This window comes from Pelmatolapia mariae, linkage group LG16_19 (assembly GCF_036321145.2).
Source record: "Pelmatolapia mariae isolate MD_Pm_ZW linkage group LG16_19, Pm_UMD_F_2, whole genome shotgun sequence".
Taxonomy (NCBI): domain Eukaryota; kingdom Metazoa; phylum Chordata; class Actinopteri; order Cichliformes; family Cichlidae; genus Pelmatolapia; species Pelmatolapia mariae.
This window is the reverse complement of record NC_086241.1, coordinates 65,444,874-65,465,196: the sequence shown is the minus strand read 5'-3', so window position 1 is coordinate 65,465,196 and position 20,323 is coordinate 65,444,874. Positions and strand designations below refer to the sequence as shown.

The 20,323-nt window shown below is 42.3% G+C and overlaps 1 protein-coding gene across 1 annotated transcript in view; it reads right to left on the bottom strand.

Moving 5' to 3' along the window:
- Positions 1-294: 294 nt before the first annotated feature.
- Positions 295-20,323, bottom strand: part of kiaa1109 (KIAA1109 ortholog) — a 70,753-nt gene continuing 50,724 nt past the window's right edge. The window contains exons 68-88 of the mRNA XM_063497961.1: positions 18,447-18,709; positions 18,094-18,309; positions 17,707-17,887; positions 17,428-17,617; positions 16,910-17,071; positions 16,675-16,814; positions 16,278-16,473; positions 15,643-15,843; positions 15,324-15,500; positions 12,788-12,925; positions 12,079-12,324; positions 11,781-11,934; positions 9,899-10,056; positions 7,672-7,861; positions 6,947-7,164; positions 6,310-6,561; positions 5,970-6,173; positions 4,496-4,690; positions 3,356-3,490; positions 2,551-2,716; positions 295-1,193 (exon numbers count right to left, since the gene is read on the bottom strand). Coding sequence (XP_063354031.1) covers positions 977-1,193; positions 2,551-2,716; positions 3,356-3,490; positions 4,496-4,690; positions 5,970-6,173; positions 6,310-6,561; positions 6,947-7,164; positions 7,672-7,861; positions 9,899-10,056; positions 11,781-11,934; positions 12,079-12,324; positions 12,788-12,925; positions 15,324-15,500; positions 15,643-15,843; positions 16,278-16,473; positions 16,675-16,814; positions 16,910-17,071; positions 17,428-17,617; positions 17,707-17,887; positions 18,094-18,309; positions 18,447-18,709 — 3,999 coding nt within the window. The 3' untranslated portion in view covers positions 295-976. The remainder of the gene's footprint in view (positions 1,194-2,550; positions 2,717-3,355; positions 3,491-4,495; positions 4,691-5,969; positions 6,174-6,309; positions 6,562-6,946; positions 7,165-7,671; positions 7,862-9,898; positions 10,057-11,780; positions 11,935-12,078; positions 12,325-12,787; positions 12,926-15,323; positions 15,501-15,642; positions 15,844-16,277; positions 16,474-16,674; positions 16,815-16,909; positions 17,072-17,427; positions 17,618-17,706; positions 17,888-18,093; positions 18,310-18,446; positions 18,710-20,323) is intronic.

Below are 20,323 nucleotides of genomic sequence, written 5' to 3'. Positions count from 1 at the left end.
GCTACCACTCATAACCAGTTGGGGAGAACTCACTTTTTTCTCTCAGGACTGGTGGTTGCCAGTTGGTCGTAGGCAGATCTCAAGGTTTCTGAGAGGGGGGGAGGGGGGGGTGTGTCTAATTCACGTAAAACTACACTAACTGTCTTCCATTTTGGCTTCATGGGTGACCTCATAATGAGGACATCAGGGCTATTTTAGATTTACAACAAAACTCCTAAAGCTCATGGAACAGGTAACCTACCTTTAGGCTGTGTAAAATTAACAGACGTGAGCTTTATTTTTTAAAACTTCATGGCAATAGTTTTATTAAGTTACGAAATCAACACATTTAAGAAATTTAACTATATACATTGGTTCTAATGTGTGGATTAAAAAAAAAGACAAAAAGAAGCTTGACACATCAAGCTAATACATCATACGCTGAATTTCACATAGTCATAAATAATGATCAAATTATAATTACAAGCTTATATCATCCTCACGAGTGAGGGGATGATTTTAAGAAAAATCTCCCAGGATTTATTTGTTCGTGTCAAGAATGAAGAACGCGTCACTGAATTTCTCTTAAATATCGCGAAGCTGCGCTATAACTTACATCAAGCATACCTACCATGTGTTCCATGGGAAACAGAGAAAAAGGCAATGGTTTAAGAAATCATTTCTCATGAACGACTGGTAAGCCTTAAAATAAACTTTGAAGCAGTTTCAGTAAGGTCATTTACAACAGGTAAGAGAGGCAGGGTTTTACCTTTAAAGCAATCAAATAATGCTAGCATTTGCTAATTTGTTCAAAATGTACAGAAAAAGAAAAACAGCTGTGCAAAACGCTTCAGTCGGAATCCCTAGAGGCAAGCACCACAGTAAACAACTATGCAGGATGCTGGACATCGTAAAGTAGTGGCCTTTTAAATACAGAAAACTAGTGTTGAAACATTTTGCACAGCTCTGATTCCAGTGGCATGACTGTTTGAGTTCCTCAGTGTTCTTCTTTGTCTCGGCCTCTCTTTTCCTTTTCGTCTTGCAGAGCGGTGCCCAGCTTCTTGATGAGTACTGACAGCACCTTGTCCAGTGGGTCCATCACACCCCTCTGCAGCCATTTGGGAATTGTAGTCCTGGCATGGTGGAAGCCCAGTTTCTGTAAGATGTAGTCCACGCCGACTGGGTCGATCTTCCGACCCGTCCAGGAGATGAGCCTGAAGGTAGAGGTGAAGTTTAAGCATTGCTAAAGGTGCATGAAAAGAGTCCTTGTTGCTGCACGTCTCTGTCCATTAAAGGATTTGCTTCTTCCTTTTGAATCTCATATGAGAAGCTGTTGCTTTGTACAAAGATATTTCATATAAAGATTCAAAAATATTCTTTTTTTTAAATTAAAATCTTTGTTCTTTCCTGGGATTAATGAAGCAAAATCTTTGTAAAGGGACTAAGATGCTTCATTTATTTAGTGTTTGTGCTGCATTTGTACAAACTCACAAAAGACTAACGATTAGTAATTATGAACTAGCATCTGAAAAAGGCTAAGGGGGTTAATAAGAGATACTACACTGTGAAGTTATTGCTCATCCTGTACAGGCCATTTGTGAAATTATACCTCTGTTCATTATTTTTTGATAAAGCTTATCGTTAGGGCTGATCGAGTGACCCTTAACCATCCCTTAGTTACGCTGCTACAGGCTCAGGCTGCTGGGAGACTTCCCATGATGCACTCAGCATTTCTTCTCTACTGCTGCATGTCATTAACTTTGGTCTTCTCTCTCCTGTAGTTTGAGTTTAGTCCTCATTTTTTTCCTCTTCTTGCCTGAGCCTGCCTCTGCGGGACATTTCTTCCTGTGATAAAGGAGTTCTTCCTTCCTGCAATCACCTGCAAGTACCTTCTCAGAGGTCGTCTGTTCGTGAGTCGGGTTCTCTCTATGATATTGTCTTTTTCTTACTGTATTACTAGGGCTATTAATCATACAGCTATAAATACATTGATGTGAATCTAATTTTTAACTGGCTCCACCTAAACTAGCCTCACAAATTGCTTCTCACATATAAAAGAATTACTAATATTAGTAAAAATCGATATATAACATTTAGATAACCCAGCACTGACAGCGCATCTTTCGGTTCATTTCAAAACTTACATTTTTAATGGGCTAATTGCACTTTTACTTTTTACAACGCAGCTCATTAAATAGCTCATCGGCATCTCTGTGGAATCGAAAATATTCAAAGAGTCTTTACAAGATGATAAAACCCACAAAAATCCAACAAACAGAACAAAATTAGGCCATAATTGGGGCTCAGCTGTTCCACATCTTAGTGTTTGTGCTAGAAAGAAGAAATAGTTGTGCCGTTTCACCAACTAAACAGAAAATTAAAGCAATTTTTTTAAACCTTTGCTGCATTATTTGTTTTTGTTGGTTTGTGCAATCATGTTTGCTTTGAGAACAAAGTCGTAGAGAAAGATGCTTTTTATTTTCTCCTTTAATATTTTTAAGTGAGCTTTAGGACTTCTGCTCATCATGTGAAAGTGTGCGTCTTATAATAACAAACAGATGCTGAGCTGACCTGAGAGTCGGCTCCAGGTGCCAGGTGTTGCACATGAACTCCCTCCAGTCCACCGTGGTGTAGTTGATGCTGTCGTCCTTGTCTTTATCCGCGGAGTTTTCATCGTGCAGGGCGGTGGGGCTCTTCTGGCCGGGCCGAGGTGCGAACATCCGCGGGGCAAAAAGAGCTGAGGACACCGAGGGAGAGAGGCAATCAGGTCTCTGCTTTGAAACGCTCCAGTTTTCTCTTTTAACACATTTGTGAACAACAACATCAGAGGACAACATAGATGTGTCCTACTTCAATTAATCAGAATGAATCAAACGTGTGAAAATGTGAAGCGCTCGCAGTGCTTCTCTTTCTACTTTGCTGCAGAATCAACAGAACAAAGTCGCGGCTGTTTTAATTGTGGTGATGAAAGCGAGGTCGCCGGCATAAAGAGTGCTAATTTGTTCCTTTGTGACGACTTGAAACCCATTAGGATGCTGCGTGCGTCGGGCTCCCTGACCTGCCTGCTGTGTGTGAAAGTAACAGTCAGACGGCTGCGTGTCACGCTGCTCCCAAAAATCTGTCCCACAGCACGCGGACAGCTTCACAGGTACAGAGACAGACAGATGTGCTTAATCTTGTGGTCTTCTCCTCCGATGGCTTGATGACTCATATTCTTGACAGACTGTACAATGCTCGGAACTCTGGAGGGTGTTTTTTTTCGTGACTAGTTGAGTCATAAATTTGTGGGCAGTTGAAATGAATAAACATTGTTGTTGGGTTTTTTTTCTATTCACTGACAGACTAACATCGATGAGTAACATGGAAAAAACAAAACCTTTCTCTTTCTCCTTTAGATAGGCCGACACCAGGTCGTGCAGGAACATGATGAGCTCGGCGTCCATGGTGACGCAGATGTGGTCGGTGAACTCTGTCACCACGCTGCACTCCACTTTGGGTTTGCTGCTGGAGTCTGGAACAAATGAAAACAAAAGGATTGTATTTGTAAGGTGATATTTAAAAAAAACCAAAACAAAACAGAAAATCAATTTCAGCAAAGACATTGATGTAGAGTTAGTATGACCTTTGGTTTCCTACATATTTGAGAATATTATGCAACTCAATGGGCCTCGCTCTTATTTTGAAGTTTCCATTGCTGCTGACTGTGTGAGTCTTCAGTGTTACTCAGATGACTCTTTGTTCTTTGACAAAGAAAATTATGATTTTTTTTTTTGTGTCAGCATGAATTTGTAAGTAATGTTTTTCAGTAGGGAGTATAATTTGTGTTGTCCAGGCAAAGTGGGGGATATGTCACCATAGCAACTACAAAAACCAGATGTGTAAGAAGCAGCAGCAACTGTTGTATTTGAACCTAAACCTTGATTGTTTTCCCCTGAACCTAACCTGGGAGGTTTTAAGTTTTAATCTCTAAAGTAATTCATTTAGAATTAATAACTGAGTCGGGTATGAATCCCTCCAACCTCCAAATGTGGATATGGACAAAAATTAAATGAGTACAAATTATGTCCAGAGACACGATGAAATTATCAAGTTCTTGTTCAGAAATACGAATAAACAGATTCGGGCTGCGACTATTAAAAAAAAGAAAAAAGAAAAAAAAAACTGCCACAAGACTGCGTTGGTTTTGCTCTGAAATTGCTTTGCAAGCTAGACGGGCACTAACAAGAACCTGCAGCAGGGCGAGAACTGGTTCACGGTCACAGGAATCTGAGGCTCACGGAGCAAAGCGAAGGGCTGCCGTCACTTCCTGCAGTGCAAGGCGGAGCTGGGATGCAGATGCTCCAAACAAGACGAGCTGATTATTCGTTCATTTGTTAATTTATTTAAGGAAGCGCAGGTAATTTTATGACACTCCCATGTGTGATCCCAACAGTTGATTTACAGACTTGTGTGAACTAAAACATCACAAAAAGCTCATTCATTAGCATATTGTTTTTATGGTGTTACTGTCACCTACCCGTTAGAGAAGGTTCATCCGGATCTTGTACGTGAATTGACTTAAAGTCCAGCTGCATTCTGGGTAGTGCAAAGATGGTCTCTGTTTCGTGGTTGTAGCTGGATGTGCTGCGGAAGCTGCTCAGCAGACTGGAGCTCTTGGCAGCCGATCCGCTCTCTTGGTTGTTGGCCTCGACGTTCCTGAGCAAGTTCAGCTCTGCGACAGGAGATAAAACACGTGGGAACTCTTTTCCTGAGTTTAAGGTCACACTCACGCTCTGCTTTTCCGCTTTGTTAAATGCTATCTCCACCTATTTTACATTTAAGATAAGACGCGGCTGCTGCGTGGTGGAGAGAAGAGAAAATATCTCCTTTTAGTCTGAGCTGTCTCGAGTGAAGAAAAGGTTAAAGTCTGAAGCAATCTTTTCTTCCCCAGATACCCCCAGTTAACACTTCTAGTCTAGTAAATCAGTTCTGAAGCTACTTAAGGCTACGAAATTCATTTTTTCTTCCTTTCAGTTTATCTTCTACTAAGTTTATGTCACTGATTAAAGAATACAGGATGTTTGATTTGCAACAGTCCCAAACTGGCTTTTATCAACATTTGAAGTGGTTGCTACCCCCCCAACCCACATATCGGCATGCTCGTATGACATTAAAGCAGCATTTGGTCCCATTAATTGATCTTTTTGTTCTCACTCAGTCTCAAGAGTCCTAATGTGACCAATGGCTGAAAATGAATTCTGTGCAGCTGAACTTGATGTGAGACAAATCGAGTGAGTATATTCTAAACTTATAGTCCAAGCATGAAGTGAGATTCTCGCTTTGTTTACCCAGACTGTGTTTCCCTGCAGAACTAAAACAAATAAACACAAACACATCAACTTTGTGAGAAAAAGGGTGTGATCCTGGAAAATTCCCATTTGATTTGGTTCACTCAGAGTGTGAGAGCTTCGTTTTAGAGACACCTGAATGCATTTTTGCACAGAACAATGACTCTGGATTCTGTTCCCCTTTTCTTCTATTGTCGTGACTGAGTTTGGAGGGATCTCTTCTTGGCTACTACAGACAGAAGGCACAATTATATCCAACTGAAAACTGCTCCCATATTCATGGAATAATCATATTCCAAGGACAGCGTGAGCCAAGTTGATGACAGAGTTGAAGCGGACATATCCTGCACATTTCCAGGTCGTTATTTTAAATCTGGGGGTTTACTGGCATTAATCTGCATGATTTACAGATCCAAATTGATCCGTTCAGCCTCAGGCTATATAAGGTCCCCCATCAGCCCACGCTGACTCTGATTGGACAGCTCCAAAACCAAACCACAGTAATCAGATTCAACTGTTTTCCTGTATTTTCCAATCCCAAATATTTTCTTTTTAAATACACGTTCAAGCCTTTCGATCCCAAATAAGCGAACGGCCCACTGAGGAGCCTTTGCACTAGCAAATGGGCACGCATGAATGACACGATTTTGCTGAAATGTTTACCTTCATTTCTCATTGCAGTGACGTAGTTGAACCATTCTTTGACAGTAGCGACACCATGTGGAGGGTTTTCATGTCGCCGTCGTGTGATTTTGGTTATGGTGGCCATTGGGCTTTTGAGAGCACCACACGGCTTCGTGACCATCGTGTTGTGGCCGAGATGGAAATCCAGTGTCTGCACGATGTAGGTAGAGTCATCTTTGGAGCCTGGGTGTAACAGAAACAATTCATAAAGAGATGCACCTTTATATATTTAGTTTTGATCCGTTTATCAGGACTGAGCATCATCTCCACTGAATAATATTAATATTCGCGAGTCCCTAAAAAGAACATTTAGTCTCACCATCCTCCCAGATTTTCTGTGCCTCTGTCCAGAAGGCGATGTTGGGCTCTTCCAGGTGGAACAAGGCCCACGACTTGGAGCGGAAGTTTGGCCCGTGGAAGCAGGCCAGAGTCATGTGATTGCCATGGAGGCTCATCGACCCGCCAAGCTGCACGGCATCCTCAGGCAAGGGCGTCTGGAAGAGGGAGATGTGGCAGCCGGCGATTACCTTCAGCACCCCGGGCCAGTGGCGGTGATGGGCCGCATCCATGTCTGCGTGACAAAGACGGTTAGGAGGGAAAATGAGAAGCAGGCGGACAAATGAATTCTGACTGGAACACGAGGCTTGTTGCTGGCGCTAACAGGATCAGATTTAGTGTGTCATGTTGTTTTTGTCCTTATAAAGCCCTCAATCTTTAAAATGTATGCTGCCTGTCTCGTTTCTGATTATCTAATGAGCGAGGCTGATTACATTCAGTTGCTAAACAACCTTTTCAACTGTTTGAAAAAGTTGTTTACAAATTAAGCTTATTAGAATTACAAATCATTTCACTTCCTGTAAGCAGCACAGCCGCCTAAGACGCTTGCTGTGCGCACCTTATTATGCTACAGACTGTGCTCAACATTCACCCAGCAGTATGGAACGAGGCATGCTTACAAAGCTCTGCAGCTCCTTTGTCAGTGTTGACGACGGGGGTTTTGGGGGGTAGGTAGGGGCCAGGGCCCCAGGTGGAGAGGGCCCGCTTGCTGGTGTCGAATTGCTGAGTGAAAAACTCCTGCAGCTTCATGCCGATCTTGATGAGGTCTGGTGTGGTGGACCGTGAAATGATCACCTGGAAAATGTCCCACTGCAGGTCTCCGTGGATGAAGATCTCACTGGAAGGAGAAAAGATGGGGAGGGAAACGGAGCAGATGAGTGAAAAAGGTTGTTGCAAGAAACAAAGGAAAGGAAAGCAGGCATAAATGGCTCACAGATGAAAGAAAATGGCATATATTCTCGACATAATGTCGTGTAATTTGTGTATTCTTGTGTTCAAACTAGATACAAACACAAACCCTCGAGTCCAGGCATAATTTTGTTCGGCTTGCCGAGCATTCTGAAACGTGGGCAATAAATGTCAGCAAATTGTCTGTTTTTCTTCATAACCCGCGATGCTTTGAAATTGTGCTCTCTGGTTAGTGCGCTTTGTGTTTCAACACTTCAGAAACTGAATACAAACCTCTTTGTAGAGAAAACATCTGCATTTCAAAGTACAGAGACATGGAGACGTGAAGCAGGCTAATCTCTGATGGCCACAAGAATGAAATGAATAAATGGCACTAAACATGACTCATCTAAAAGTGCTGTATTGATCGTGCAGTCACGCTGACATCATACCACACCTTTTCTCTGATAGGCTGGTGTCCACTGTACACAGGTTGACCTTCCATTCATCCTGCAGCTGCAGGTCAGCATTACTAAACACTCCCATCAGGATGCTGGAGCCCATGTAGTCCACTCGCGCCTCCGTGGAGCCCATGGTAATCTGGATCTTGTGGCTGGGCTGCTGGTTTGGATGTTCTGAGATGTGGGCTGTGAACCACACGATAGTAGTTACCAATGAGAGCGCACAAGCAATCCCATACCTCTCAACATCAAAATCAGTGGATTCTAGTAAGTAAGGACTGACTTCTTCTTCTTTTAGTTTACCTTTCTGTTTATTGCTGCTGGATCACAACAGCAACGGGGCAACCCTACACAGCAGAACTCACACTACACATGGCTGCTTTGTATCGTGTCTGAGCATGATTGCCCTCCTCCACAGCCCTGTAAGCTTAAATTCACAGCTCCACAACCAACAAAGCATATCATCTAAAAATGGTAAGCTAACTTGTGTTAAGATATTCAACTGGCATTCATGAAAGTGCTTTAGGCTTTTGGTAGGTACAAACCACAACTGGTACATGTCAATATGTTTGGTCTAATAATAGTTTTATAAAGTCACACACATCCAGCCACAGCTTCATGGCTTCAGTGTCTTTAAATACATGCTGAGACTGACTGTGAAGCCTCCTCTCAGATAAAAATGACTCAGCACCTTGTTCTTATGTTTTTAGTCTAAAATACAGAAGTTAAAATGATTCATTTTGCTGTAAATATTCGCTTTTGTGTCTATTTATAAACTATTGAAGGTGAACAGGCGAGAAGGTGATGTGTGCTTCACACACACTGTGGCAGATTTAGTTCATCTAGAGAGGACACTGAATAGGGACGATTTCAGGCAACAAGTAATTTCTTTAGCTGACTGCATCTCAAGCAGAAGCATCAGTGATCAGTGCTACATGTGAACCTGTAGCAGGAGAAAGAGGAAAATGAAAGTTTTCAGTTTGGGAATGGCTGCTCTGCATTTAGATATTAAACTCAATGAACAAAGATCTAATATGCAATCACTGATCACTTCATTAGTTACACTTTGCTAGGACTATGTTGGACCCTCAGAGATTTTGGTCCATATTGACATGATGGGCTCACACAGTTGCTTCAGATTTGTCATCTTTACATCCATGATTTCAATCTCCACATCCCAAAGGTGTTCCAGTTTAGAGTTCAACAAATTTATTGTCAAGTTTAAGAACGAGTTAGAGCTGCATTTTATAACATTTTGTAATATTCTGCTGGATATAGCCATCAGAATATGGGCACACTGTGGTCACTCAAGCAGGCTGTGTCATTGAAATGATGCTTAGTCTGTATTAAGGGGTCCATGGCATGCCAACAAAATATACTGCACATCATGACACCAGCAGCTGCAACTGTTGTTTTTAAAACTGTCGTTTTATGATTTTATCCCAGAAATCGAGACTGGTCACACCAGGCAACATTTTTCCAGTCGTCTATTGTGCAAAAGTGAATTTTAGTCTCAGTTTATCGTTCTTAACAGAAAGAAGTCGCACCCAGTGTGGTCTTCTGCTGCTGTACTCCATGCGCTTTAAGGATAGATGCTCATCTGCACATTTAGATTTTTTAACAAAGCTTATTTGAGATACTGTTGCCTTCCTGTCAGCTTGAAACAGTCTGACTATTCTCCTCTGACCTGTTGAAAGAAATGTTCATCGCTCGATATTTTCTCCTTTTTTCAGACCAGCCTTTCTAAACTTTAGACACGGTTGTTTAGGAAAATCCCAGCAGATCAGCCTTTTCTGAAATACTCACACCAGGCCGTCTGACACCAACAGCCATGCTCCAGCCACAATCAAAGTCACTTAAATCCCCTTTTTATCCTCATTCTGATGCTCAGGTTTAACTTCAGCAGGTTGCCTTAACTATGTCTGCAAGCCTAAATGCACTGAGTTGCTTCCAGCTTCCAAGTGGCTGCTGAATCTATACATACTAGCCTATTAAAACATCAAATGTAATATATAAAATAAAATGCATTTTATGCCTATTTAGCAGAGTAAACATTTTTGTATGTGCATACTATTACATTACTGCTCCCAGTGTTTTAAGAACTCTAGCACTGAACTTTGGCTCAGCTCCACATCCACACTTTACACTCTGTTAGAATAAAAGCTGCTAACGAGTTGGAGAAAAACACCAGATGTCGGAAAAGCTGATGCCTTGTTTACTTACAGACCATCTCCAGGGTGTTCACGTCTATATTGCCACCCACCACCCCGCCCTTGGAGTCGAGCTTGGATCGGCCGAGGCCGACAGACATGCTGATCTCTCGGTCTCGGTTGCTTCCGACAGAAAGTCGGCCCTGACTTTTCAGCCCGCTGGTCGTCCAGCTGCAGGGACAAACACAACTGTGAGCGCTCCTGAAATGCTGCTGAATAATGTAGAAGGCTTCTGTATGAAACATAAATGACTCATCACAAGAAGTTTCCAAGGAATAAACACAGGTAACAGAAGAAGAAATGAACAGCCAGTTCTGAGCACTAAACCCATTTTCACAAGTCAACATGTCAACGGTGTTTTCTAACGTGTCGTCGTGCGTTTCACCTTCATCAGTTTGATGTGTTATTGCCTTTTTGCTTATATCCAAGTGCAGCTATTTTGACAATACAATTCTCGCTTTAAATCCAGGCTGCACCCTTGCATAAAAGTTTTTATGAAGGAAGAATATCCTGAGCTCATAAATGATTTAATTAGAGCTGGAGAAGTGTACCGTCTTGCCTTGGTGAGAAAGAAGCAGAAGGTGTGTGTTGTTTGTGGAGCCCACACACTTCCACTGTGGAAGAGGGTTATTTTTTTAACTTTATGGAGACACAGAGCTCATAAAACAGTACAGCCTTAGTTATGAGGGTGCTGTGTTTGCCACTGCTTCAGCATCATTTTCTGCACTTCAGCCTCAACCGTAGAGATCAGGGGTGTACTGACACCATATTGTGGTGAACGGTAAAATCCAGCAGTGCAGTAGAGTTAAACTGAACCCATAAGAGTGGATGATAAAGGGTGATAAGAAGTGCAGGAGAAGCACCCCAGAGGCATCTGTACACCAGTTTAACAGCTGTTTACTGCAGTAAAAAGGTAAATAAACAATGTTGGCTATGTTTTATTTAGACAGTAAGGTTCTTTAGTTAAATTTATAACTTTAGTTTTACTTTTAGAGCTACAATGCATAATGAAGAGTGCTTTCCAGTCAGTAATTTACTGTTCAAGCGTGGAATCTTTCACTTAAGTTATTATAGCTTTTAAAGTGACTTGATATATGTTACAGTAGCAAAAATTGCTACAATTAGATCAGCATGCAAGCAAAAAACTTAAGGATTCAGACCAATCTATAAGAGAGCTTCCAACAGCTTTTCTCCTCTTGGATCTTAATGATACCATAATAGGAAAGGATAATATAATGTGGACATCTCAGGCTCTGAGGAGGGAACTAAATCAGCTGGTTTCAAACCACATATGAACTGAGGGACTGCAACAGGGCTGGGTATAAGATAACTAAGGATTATATTGAAAGCAACTTTAAGTTTAAGGCTGGTTTCAATGATTGCATCACCTGTTAGGATACTAAAGAAAATACAGACCCTTGTAGTTGTAAACAGGCCTGATTTTGTCTGATGTGTGGCTGTGAAAACGCCTGGCTTTTCTGAGGTACTTATATGTTGTTGGCAATCGATTCTTGTTGTGAGACGAGAGTCTGTTGTAGCCATCAACAAGCATTAAAGTGGGGCAGCCAAAAAATATACTTTGATTGAAAATCATGAGATACTTTCAGATGAAAGATTTTTATCTCTCATCCATTTAATTAGTGTTTTTTTTCCTTTAGTGCATAATCCCCCTGCTAATTCATTTTTAATGATATTTTGTGTTTGTTTTCATAAAGTTTCTTTTATGTTCTTTTGATTTTTTTTTCATGATTTGCGAAACTGGACAAGTGTGGCTAAGATATTCTATAAATGAAAATATAGTCAATAATTTTAAATCGCTTCTGTGTTTGAGTTACCAGAGTAACCATTAAATCCTAATTATTAGCACGTGTTTGCACAGCGGTGGGTGCACTTACGTATTGTTTCCCATCACGTTGCTCATGTTCATTTGGACGGTGAGCAGCTTTAGGTTGATGGCGAACACCACCAGCGTCTCCCACGGCGACCCCTGCTGACCTGCTGCCTTCCCATTTTTACCAAATGAAGGAGTCGATGTTTTTGTGACTGAATCTAAAAAAATAAAATAAAATAAAAAACCACAATGAAAAAAATAGGAAAAAATTAATTGCAGTTATTTTTTCTTCTTTATCTGGATTTTTGTGTGTGTGAAGATTCGTGCTCAGGTAACAAAAGGTATTTAATGTTCCCCGTTACCTCTCCTTGGAGCGGAGGAGTCAGAGACGCTCCTGGTGCGACCAGGTGCAGGGGACTTGAGGTGCCCCAGGCTGCCTGGGGACATGTTGCTTCCGGTGGAGTGCTCCGAAAAGACGTTGGGGGACTGGGGCACATGCTGCGACCCGGTGCTGCCGTCCCACGTCCTCCAGTAAGCTTTCCGGCTGGACTCGGGGGACAGGTGATGGGTGACGTTTTCAGCTGAGTCGGGAGTGGCGGGGCCGGAAGCTGGAGCGAAGTAAAGGTTCGAAGAGGTAAGTAAAGGACACCCTTGTAAATGTCAACGTAAAGTGACTGCAGGAAATGTTTGCTAAAGGACTGCCAGTGAGACAGGATATTAAAAATGAAAAAAGGCTAAATGCACAGAGGTTAGCAGGTGGATGTTGGTGCTCATATTAGAAGTTTTGGGGAGAAATGTTCACTCATTTCTGCACCGAATTAAAGATTTTGTTTTTAGAAACCCAGTGCAGAGATTTATATAGAAGCTAACAATGTCTCGCTTTAGTAAAAGCACATCAGTTACACTATGATCATTTCAAATAAAGATCAGCACTGACAGAAGCCTGGAAAAGCTCACTGTTCCCTGTGTCAGATGCCACATAAAAGCTGAAATTCTACAACAACTTAAAAGCCGGCAACATAAACAACACACGGCCATCACAACACCCGAGTGCAGCCGCTGAGCACTCACGTGGGAGGTTGATGGTTTGGTCCCCCAGGAAGAGGCGTCTGGCGATACTTCGGCGATACCAGGCTCTCGGGAAGGCCAGGATCTCGCTCAGTCTTCTCATGTCGTACTTGAAGGAAGCCGAGCCGATGTCACACACAGCTGACGGAAGAATATCACATTAGTGAGCATGTGAAAGACTTCTTTATAAGATTGCACAGGATAAGGCCACAGTTCTAAAAGCTACAGGGGGAAAAGTATGCACTTACTTTCACAGATTGGAAAGACGTATTCTTCAGTCTCATTTATGTGCTTGTAAAATGTCCCATTCAGCAGCTCAAGCACTCACTGTGAGATGCCTATTTCAAACCCTGCGTTAGAGCTCTTGATGTTCCCACTCTCTTTTTACAGTGTGGCTAACCATTTTGGAGTGTTTCTTTTTGAACACGCAGGCTCTCCAGGATCGGTGCCTACACTCACCATACATCCTGCCTTTCTGCTGCTTCTGGCCCGCCTCTGAATGACTGGACTGGTGCCCAGGCCTGTGCACCAACCCTTCCAACACCTGCTCTGAAAAGTGGCTGTGATCTGTCAGTCAGGGAGGCTGATTTGGTATGAGCAGATCGTCATTGTCTCTCTTTTTATTAACTTGCTTGTCAGCGGTTTGTGCTTCCAGACGCTCATTTTCTCTGTACTAGTTTGCAGACCCCTTATTGTGCATACCTGCAGCTGTGTGTTGCAGAGGTTGTGCACTGGAGACCGGACAGGGTTTGTTGAATAACTTTATTGTAAAGTGACACTCAGGTTTTAAGGTTACTTGTGTTTGGGTTTAATCTGGCTGTTTAATGGCGCAAAGCTCTTTTGCTATTTTTCCAATTTTCTTTTTAATCAGTTGGTAAATTTTAAATGGAATTCAAGTTCGGAGCCCTTTATTTCTTTGTTCTGACGAGCACCATTTGCCCATGGCTCTTTCACTACTTCTTTTGTTACTTTGTGCTTTGCTTGGCTTCACTGTTTGTATTCATCACTTTCATAAAAAGATAACATTTTTGCCTTCAGCCGTTTCCATCTGGTTGTTTGTGTTACTGCCGTTACCCCCCGATGAGCTGGGGTCACAACAGCCTGCTTCTGTGCTGGAGTCCATTCCCACGGTGCTGCTGATATGATTGAGTACTCAACACAGAGTTTCATATCCCTTAAAGATGCTTCTCTGAAAGGGTTTGCATCTGTTGTACATCACTTCCACTTCATATACTCTGGCTGTATTTCTGACTGCTTTACAGAGAGAAAAGAAAGGGGCAAGCTTCTTGATTCCCACTTTTAGCGAACATGAAATATTTAGCACTATGCGGGAGTTCCAAAAAAACACAACGTTGTGAAAGTTCCTGCTGACCTGGGACAAACTTTGAGACGCTTCACAGAAAGGATGGCCAACAAAAACACTGAGTCCCAGTCATGTTAAGCACATCTGCCCAGGACTCCTCAGGCTGTGCGTGCTGACACATGCAACCGGATTTATTCCAGTTAACTAAAATTCTTTGCCTTACCCCTATTTTAGGAATTTAATTTAGGTTTAGTTAACCCTTCTAAAAAACTGAAGCTGCTTACCAAATGTCACCCCCAACTGCATGATTGATGTTTTACCTTAAAAGCAAGTTAAGTGATGCACTTAAAAGCTGATTTATGGTCCGCGTCAGTGTTCATTTCCCTACCACTCTCCCTGTGCACAGAGAAGGATTGTGGGAATTTTAACCAGCGGATTAGCAACACTGACGCGCTTGTGCGTCATCCTCAAACAAGCCAACACTGTGACGTAGAAGAAAAGGTGACTGACTGAAAATTGGGGCTTAAAAAGTAACAAAAAATGATAAAAAGCAGAGTTCACAACAACAAAGAAGAAGCACTGATGAAAAGCAGAGTGCAAAGAGTGAATCATTTTTAAACACACAGCAAAACCAGTTCTATATATACACCATAACTAAGCTAAAGGACTGACAACAGCACAAACCTCAGCTTTAGCAGTGTTCAGTTCCAGTAGTTCAACATACAGTATATTTGACAGTCGCCCCACGTTAGCAGACGACAGATACAACATGAAGATATGGATCTTCAAAGCTCTGCGTGGTTCAGTATCAAAGCAGAATCAACACAGCACCATGCTGGAGCAAAGTCCTTCTAGAAGCAAGCCTCACGACTCAGCAGCCATCTTAAAATGGCTCAGTGTATTTATGTGGGCAGTCATGAGAACATAAAAATGCTGAAAATAATCACCAGTCAAATCAGCTTTTGATAATTCTGCCCTAAAATCCATTTTTAACAAGTTTTCCCCCCTGAACATTGCACTTTGACAAACACCTTCCTTTGCTGTTGCAAACTCTTCTATAAACCCAAGAATAAACTGACAACTTCTTACTTTGTATAACTTTGTGCTGCATAACAGAAAGCATATATTTGATTATATATATATATACCTTAACTTTTGCAGGAATTGTGTCAAATTCCCAATATTGTTATTATCTGTCTAATGGACAGGTGTTTTTCTCTGGAGACGACTGTGTACCTGAGATGTTGATGAGGGTGGTGTCCATTTTACCCCCCTTAGGAGGAATAAAGCTCTCAATGAAAGTGGGGCCTCCTGTTCGCCTCATCCTCGATAAGCTGACCTTCACAAACTCCAGGTTGATGCTCAGAGAGTCTTTCCTTCCTGTCACTGAAGTCGACTCCTCATCCACGGTACCTTCGGGGGGAATATGGGTGATGGGATCAGCTGGCATGTAATTGTTTTACATCAATCCTATCTACAGGAGGTGCATTTATTAGTGGATAAAATGCAATCCTGTATCTTTAACAGATAAGAATAACACAAAAGTTTAGCATACCTAACGGCCCTGGGCCCGGAGGCAACCCCGTGACTGCAGATTTCTGCTTTCCGGCGCCGTAGGGGTGGAAGACGTAGAGGGAGAAGTCAGACATGCAGGCTGTAAAGCTGAGGCCCGAGGAGTTACTCGGGGGCCCGGTGAGGTCGGACTGGCTGCTGCTGTGACGGCTTCTGCCCAGAGGGCTCCCCAGCAACGGAGATGCTGGAAGGGGGCAGGAGAGACAAAAAAAAATCATCCAGTCACACACTCATTAACAGCACTGTACACTTGTGATATATATAAGTCTAACATCCTATAATGCATTAGCAATAACACAATTTCAGGATGGAAAGGAGTGAGCTACCAGCTATCCAAACTCTGCATTTAGTGACTCGCAGATTTCCAAGACCTGAGATGCATCTTAACATGCATCATCTGGCATAAAGACAGACTGGAGAGAAGAGTAATGAATGCAGGAGAACATGCTGCGAGCAACATTAACTCACACAGGGCTCAGACATGCCATGGAGTGGCAGCTAATAGATATTCTAACAGTGTGCGAAAGACTTTAAAAGACTGTTTCGTTCACGTATCTCTGCACACATTAGAGCGCCATTATTCTGCCAAAATAAACGGTGAAGTCATGCTCTAGATACCTTTGCTGGGAGGTGGTTTGGGGATATGCTGCCCAGGTGGAGTTGAGGAGGGCTGGTGTGACCCGTCTGTCACATGGGCTCCTGTCGGGGTCTCCAGTTCTCCACGGTTAGAGGAGAAGACCAGGTCTAACGAGGGCAGTTTGAGCATACACTCCACCCTGGACATTGGCAGGCAGCTGAAGCGGATCTGAGAGGGCTGGAAACAGAAGACAGTAGATGTTTTTATACACTAAAATTCTCATTTTAGTGTAAATTTATGACTTGTAATTGTTATTTGTCATAATACTTTCCTTGTGCTTTTAGTTTTTTCTTACATATGACACATTAATTATTATTTATATAAACAGTCGACCCAAATTCCAAAGCAGAAATTGCACGAATGACAGCTCATCAGTACCTGGACTCTGACGTAGACAACCACATCCACGGGGAAGGAGGAGTATGCCGACGTTGAAGAGGAAACCAGGGAGGTGGTCGATTCCTCGAGCTGTTCCACTGTATCAAACTGACCCATGTCTTCCTCCTGGGATGCCACAGCTGATGGAAAGACATCAGAATAAATTTACTATGAATATCAAGACACACAATTCCTCCAAGAACACGGTCCCAAAGGACTGGTTTTAAAAACACACCTGTGTAGTTCCTGTCCACTGGAGTGATAGGAATTGTCTCAAGTGCTTTTTCCAGAAAGTCCAGCAGACAGGGGCTGATCACCATCTCCTCTGGCAGGGTCTGGAGGGCCACCCAGGCATACAGCTTGGCCGTCTTTACCCCTCCACTGCTCTTACCTTTAGCTGCAAAGACACATGAAAGTTAAAGTCATCTCCACACTCTAACAGCACTTTCAGAAGTCTGCTTCTTGAACTTTAAATAAACTGGAATCATATTAACAGAGGTTCTTTTAAACTGTCTTTTTGAGTCTCTCCCTCTGTGGGGCGCATCAATATGCATGAACCCGTTTGATCAAAGGGTGCCCTCTAGATCCATGCCTTTAAAAAAAAAGAAAAAAAAAAGGGATGGAATCGCATGCATTTGATTTGGATGGTCCACGTGTAGATTTAAATCATCGGATCGAAGAGGAGTGGCACTCTAGTGTCGGTGATTACAGATGGTAGAAGGGCATGCAATTAAATGAGGGAATGCTCAGTACCTGATGGAATAGGTGGGGGCGGGGGAGGTAGGAGCGAGTTAGTCTTGCTTTGGACAGCATTGGGAGGATTTGGAGGGCCGCTATCTTTCATACCATACAGCTTAGACTCTTTGGAGAGAGTTCGGGGGAGAGAGGATCCACGCGAGGCGTTGGGTGACTCCGTCTTCAGGGTCTTGGAGTTGTAGTGCAACTGCAGGGAAAAATAAAGGAAAAAATAATTATTTAAAGCACAAAAAAAAAAAAAACCTTGGCAGTTTGGATGATGTAGGAGAAGCTGACCTTAACGTCCACTCCTGGAATGTAGAAAACTGTAGTCTCCAAGTCATTGGATTTGGTCGGCAGAGTGGAGGGACACTTCTTTCCAGCTAAGAGATGGCTGGATGAGGGGTAGTTGGGTTGGAGCTTCTTCTTCTTGGGAGGAGATTCTTGGTCCAGGTTTCGGAGGCTGCGCTCACAGCTCCTATAAAACCCAAATTACTTAACTGAATATAGAATGTCTCATTTCTTCTGTCCAGTGAGGATAAACCATCACAGCTGTTCAGGTACTTCTGCTAATATAGAGTCTGATTTAATCTACGCTTAATACTACATTTAGGAGGAAATGTGAGACCAACTTTAAATAGGAGTTTGTATTTCCCAGATTGAGAAATGAACTTTTTACTGCACCTCCTCAAAGAAACATCCTCGTGCTCGGGCTGTTGAGTAGTAGGGTGAAGGACGCACTTCCCGCTGTCGATTTCCACACGGACATCCAGCTCAAAGTCGATGTTTCTTTCCGTCGTTGGGCCACTGAAGCTGCGGTTGGCAGGAGTGCTTGGCCAGCGCTCACTGAACAACTGACTCACAGCAGAAAAGCCCGAGGACTTTCTCTGAGACGTTTGGCTGAGAATCAAGGAGGACAGCACCGTTTAGTGAATGCTGAAAAGCTTTTCTTTTTTAGACAAAAAAGAAATTAATGGCGCTTTCTTTTCCTAACTGTCAAGTACGCCTGCACTGACAAACGCAATAAGACAACTCACACAGGCCTTCGATAGCTCTGCTGTCTGTCATGCTCGAAGTCGTCCTTGTCCGAGTCTTCCGAGGAGGAAGAGGACAGGTCATCGCGCCTTATGTCGTCATGCTGGAAGGGAAGTGTGGGTGAGAAGACAGCAGGGGTGGCGGGGGCACTGAAAACTGAGTGATGACCATCGACAACAGATAGGGGATGGAGGTGGAGGTGATGAGGATGGGATGAATCGTCAATGGAGATTGTCGACAGGTCCCCCTCTGACTCCTCAGGGAACTTTAGAAAAGGACAAAAGGTCAAACTCACACAGGAAATGGTTTAATGTCTGTCTAAATTTGTTCCTACGTGGAGACATCGATCCAGGGAATCTGAGAGCTGGAGCTGATGTCTTCAGCAGAAATCCACCCAAAAAAGGAAGTAGTGTTCTGTAGACTGGACCTTATTAATTAGTTTAACTGATCAGTTCTGAAATTTGTGTTTACTGCTCAAATCAAATTTAATCTTTTACTTCTGCACATCCAGAGGCAGAACACTACTGCCTGCAACTGTTCACCGAGGAGCTCAGAGGTCATGCACTTTCTGTGAAGAGGAATGACAGCTTGAGACAAAGGAAGAAGATGAGGATGAGAAGATGACATACCCCGTCTCAAGATGGTGACAACAGAAAAATGCCCAAGAAAGTGTAGAAGTATCCTTATGACAGCCAGGGAAAAAGCCCAGATCCCATACATACTGACAGAGGCTGAGCATCAGTTAAATTAGAAATAATCCATCTGCGACACAAATACTCCTTATAGGACAATATAGAGTTTTATATAAATGTGGAATTGATTTATTGAGCAGGTCTTGTTCTTTCATCAAAGAGTTAGAGATTATTATTATTTTTTAATTAATATCAGGATTATTGTTATCAATTTCATCGTTAATTATTTTATTGAAAAAAAAAAAAAAAAGATTTACACTTACCAAGAAAATAACACAACTGCACAACAGATTCATCACCATTCAGTTACAGTGCTGAGCAAATAAACCCAACAAAAGCTCCTTTGAGAGATTAAATAACTCATGTCATCAAAGGAATTTTGATTATGCTATTGACAAATATTTTAAGTGGCTACAGGTTGCTTGGCAACTACATAATAAGGTCACCATTTCATTTTAAGACTTCAATCTCTTGCTTTTGTTAAAATAAGTAATAATAAATGATTTTTTAAAAATCATCTTTTATGATGGATTATGTTACGTTCACACATGCCTGTGACCACCTGTTTAACCCTGATTCCAGCCTTTTTCTAAAATTTCACTTGGACTTTTTAAAAAAATTGTTAATAAGTAATTAAAACAGTTGGATAGGGGGAGGGAACTTTCTTGTGGCTTCTGAAGAGAGAGGATTGTCCAAAAAAGGTTTGGGAGCCACAGTTATGAAAGTTGTTTGCAGTTTATGTTTGCAGTCATGGCTTCACGACCGCAAATAATAAGCAAGTTTTCTTATATAGTTATTATTCTCCTCAACACACATGACTGCCGTCTTCACAGTATGAGCCACAAATGCCGCTTCAGGGATGTGGGGTTAAAGAGAATGGATTCTTTTCCCCGGTATGTCTGAGTTATTATTTGTGATTGTGGCATTTTAAAAGGTAAACTGGTGACTTTATATTAAACGTATTATTTATTTTATCCTCGTGAAGTTTTTGGTATTGTCGGGGGCGATTAAGGACCTGCTGTTGTGACAAACAAAAGCCGACAGACTGTGACTCAGTGGCCACCCATGCATAGTTGTTAGAAATCACTCAATATACTACGGTTAAAAAAAAGCTGATGGATTATTTTATGCAGTTTCAAGACAGGATGAGTGTGTGGGGTGTGAAACTATAATTCATTAAGCAGCAA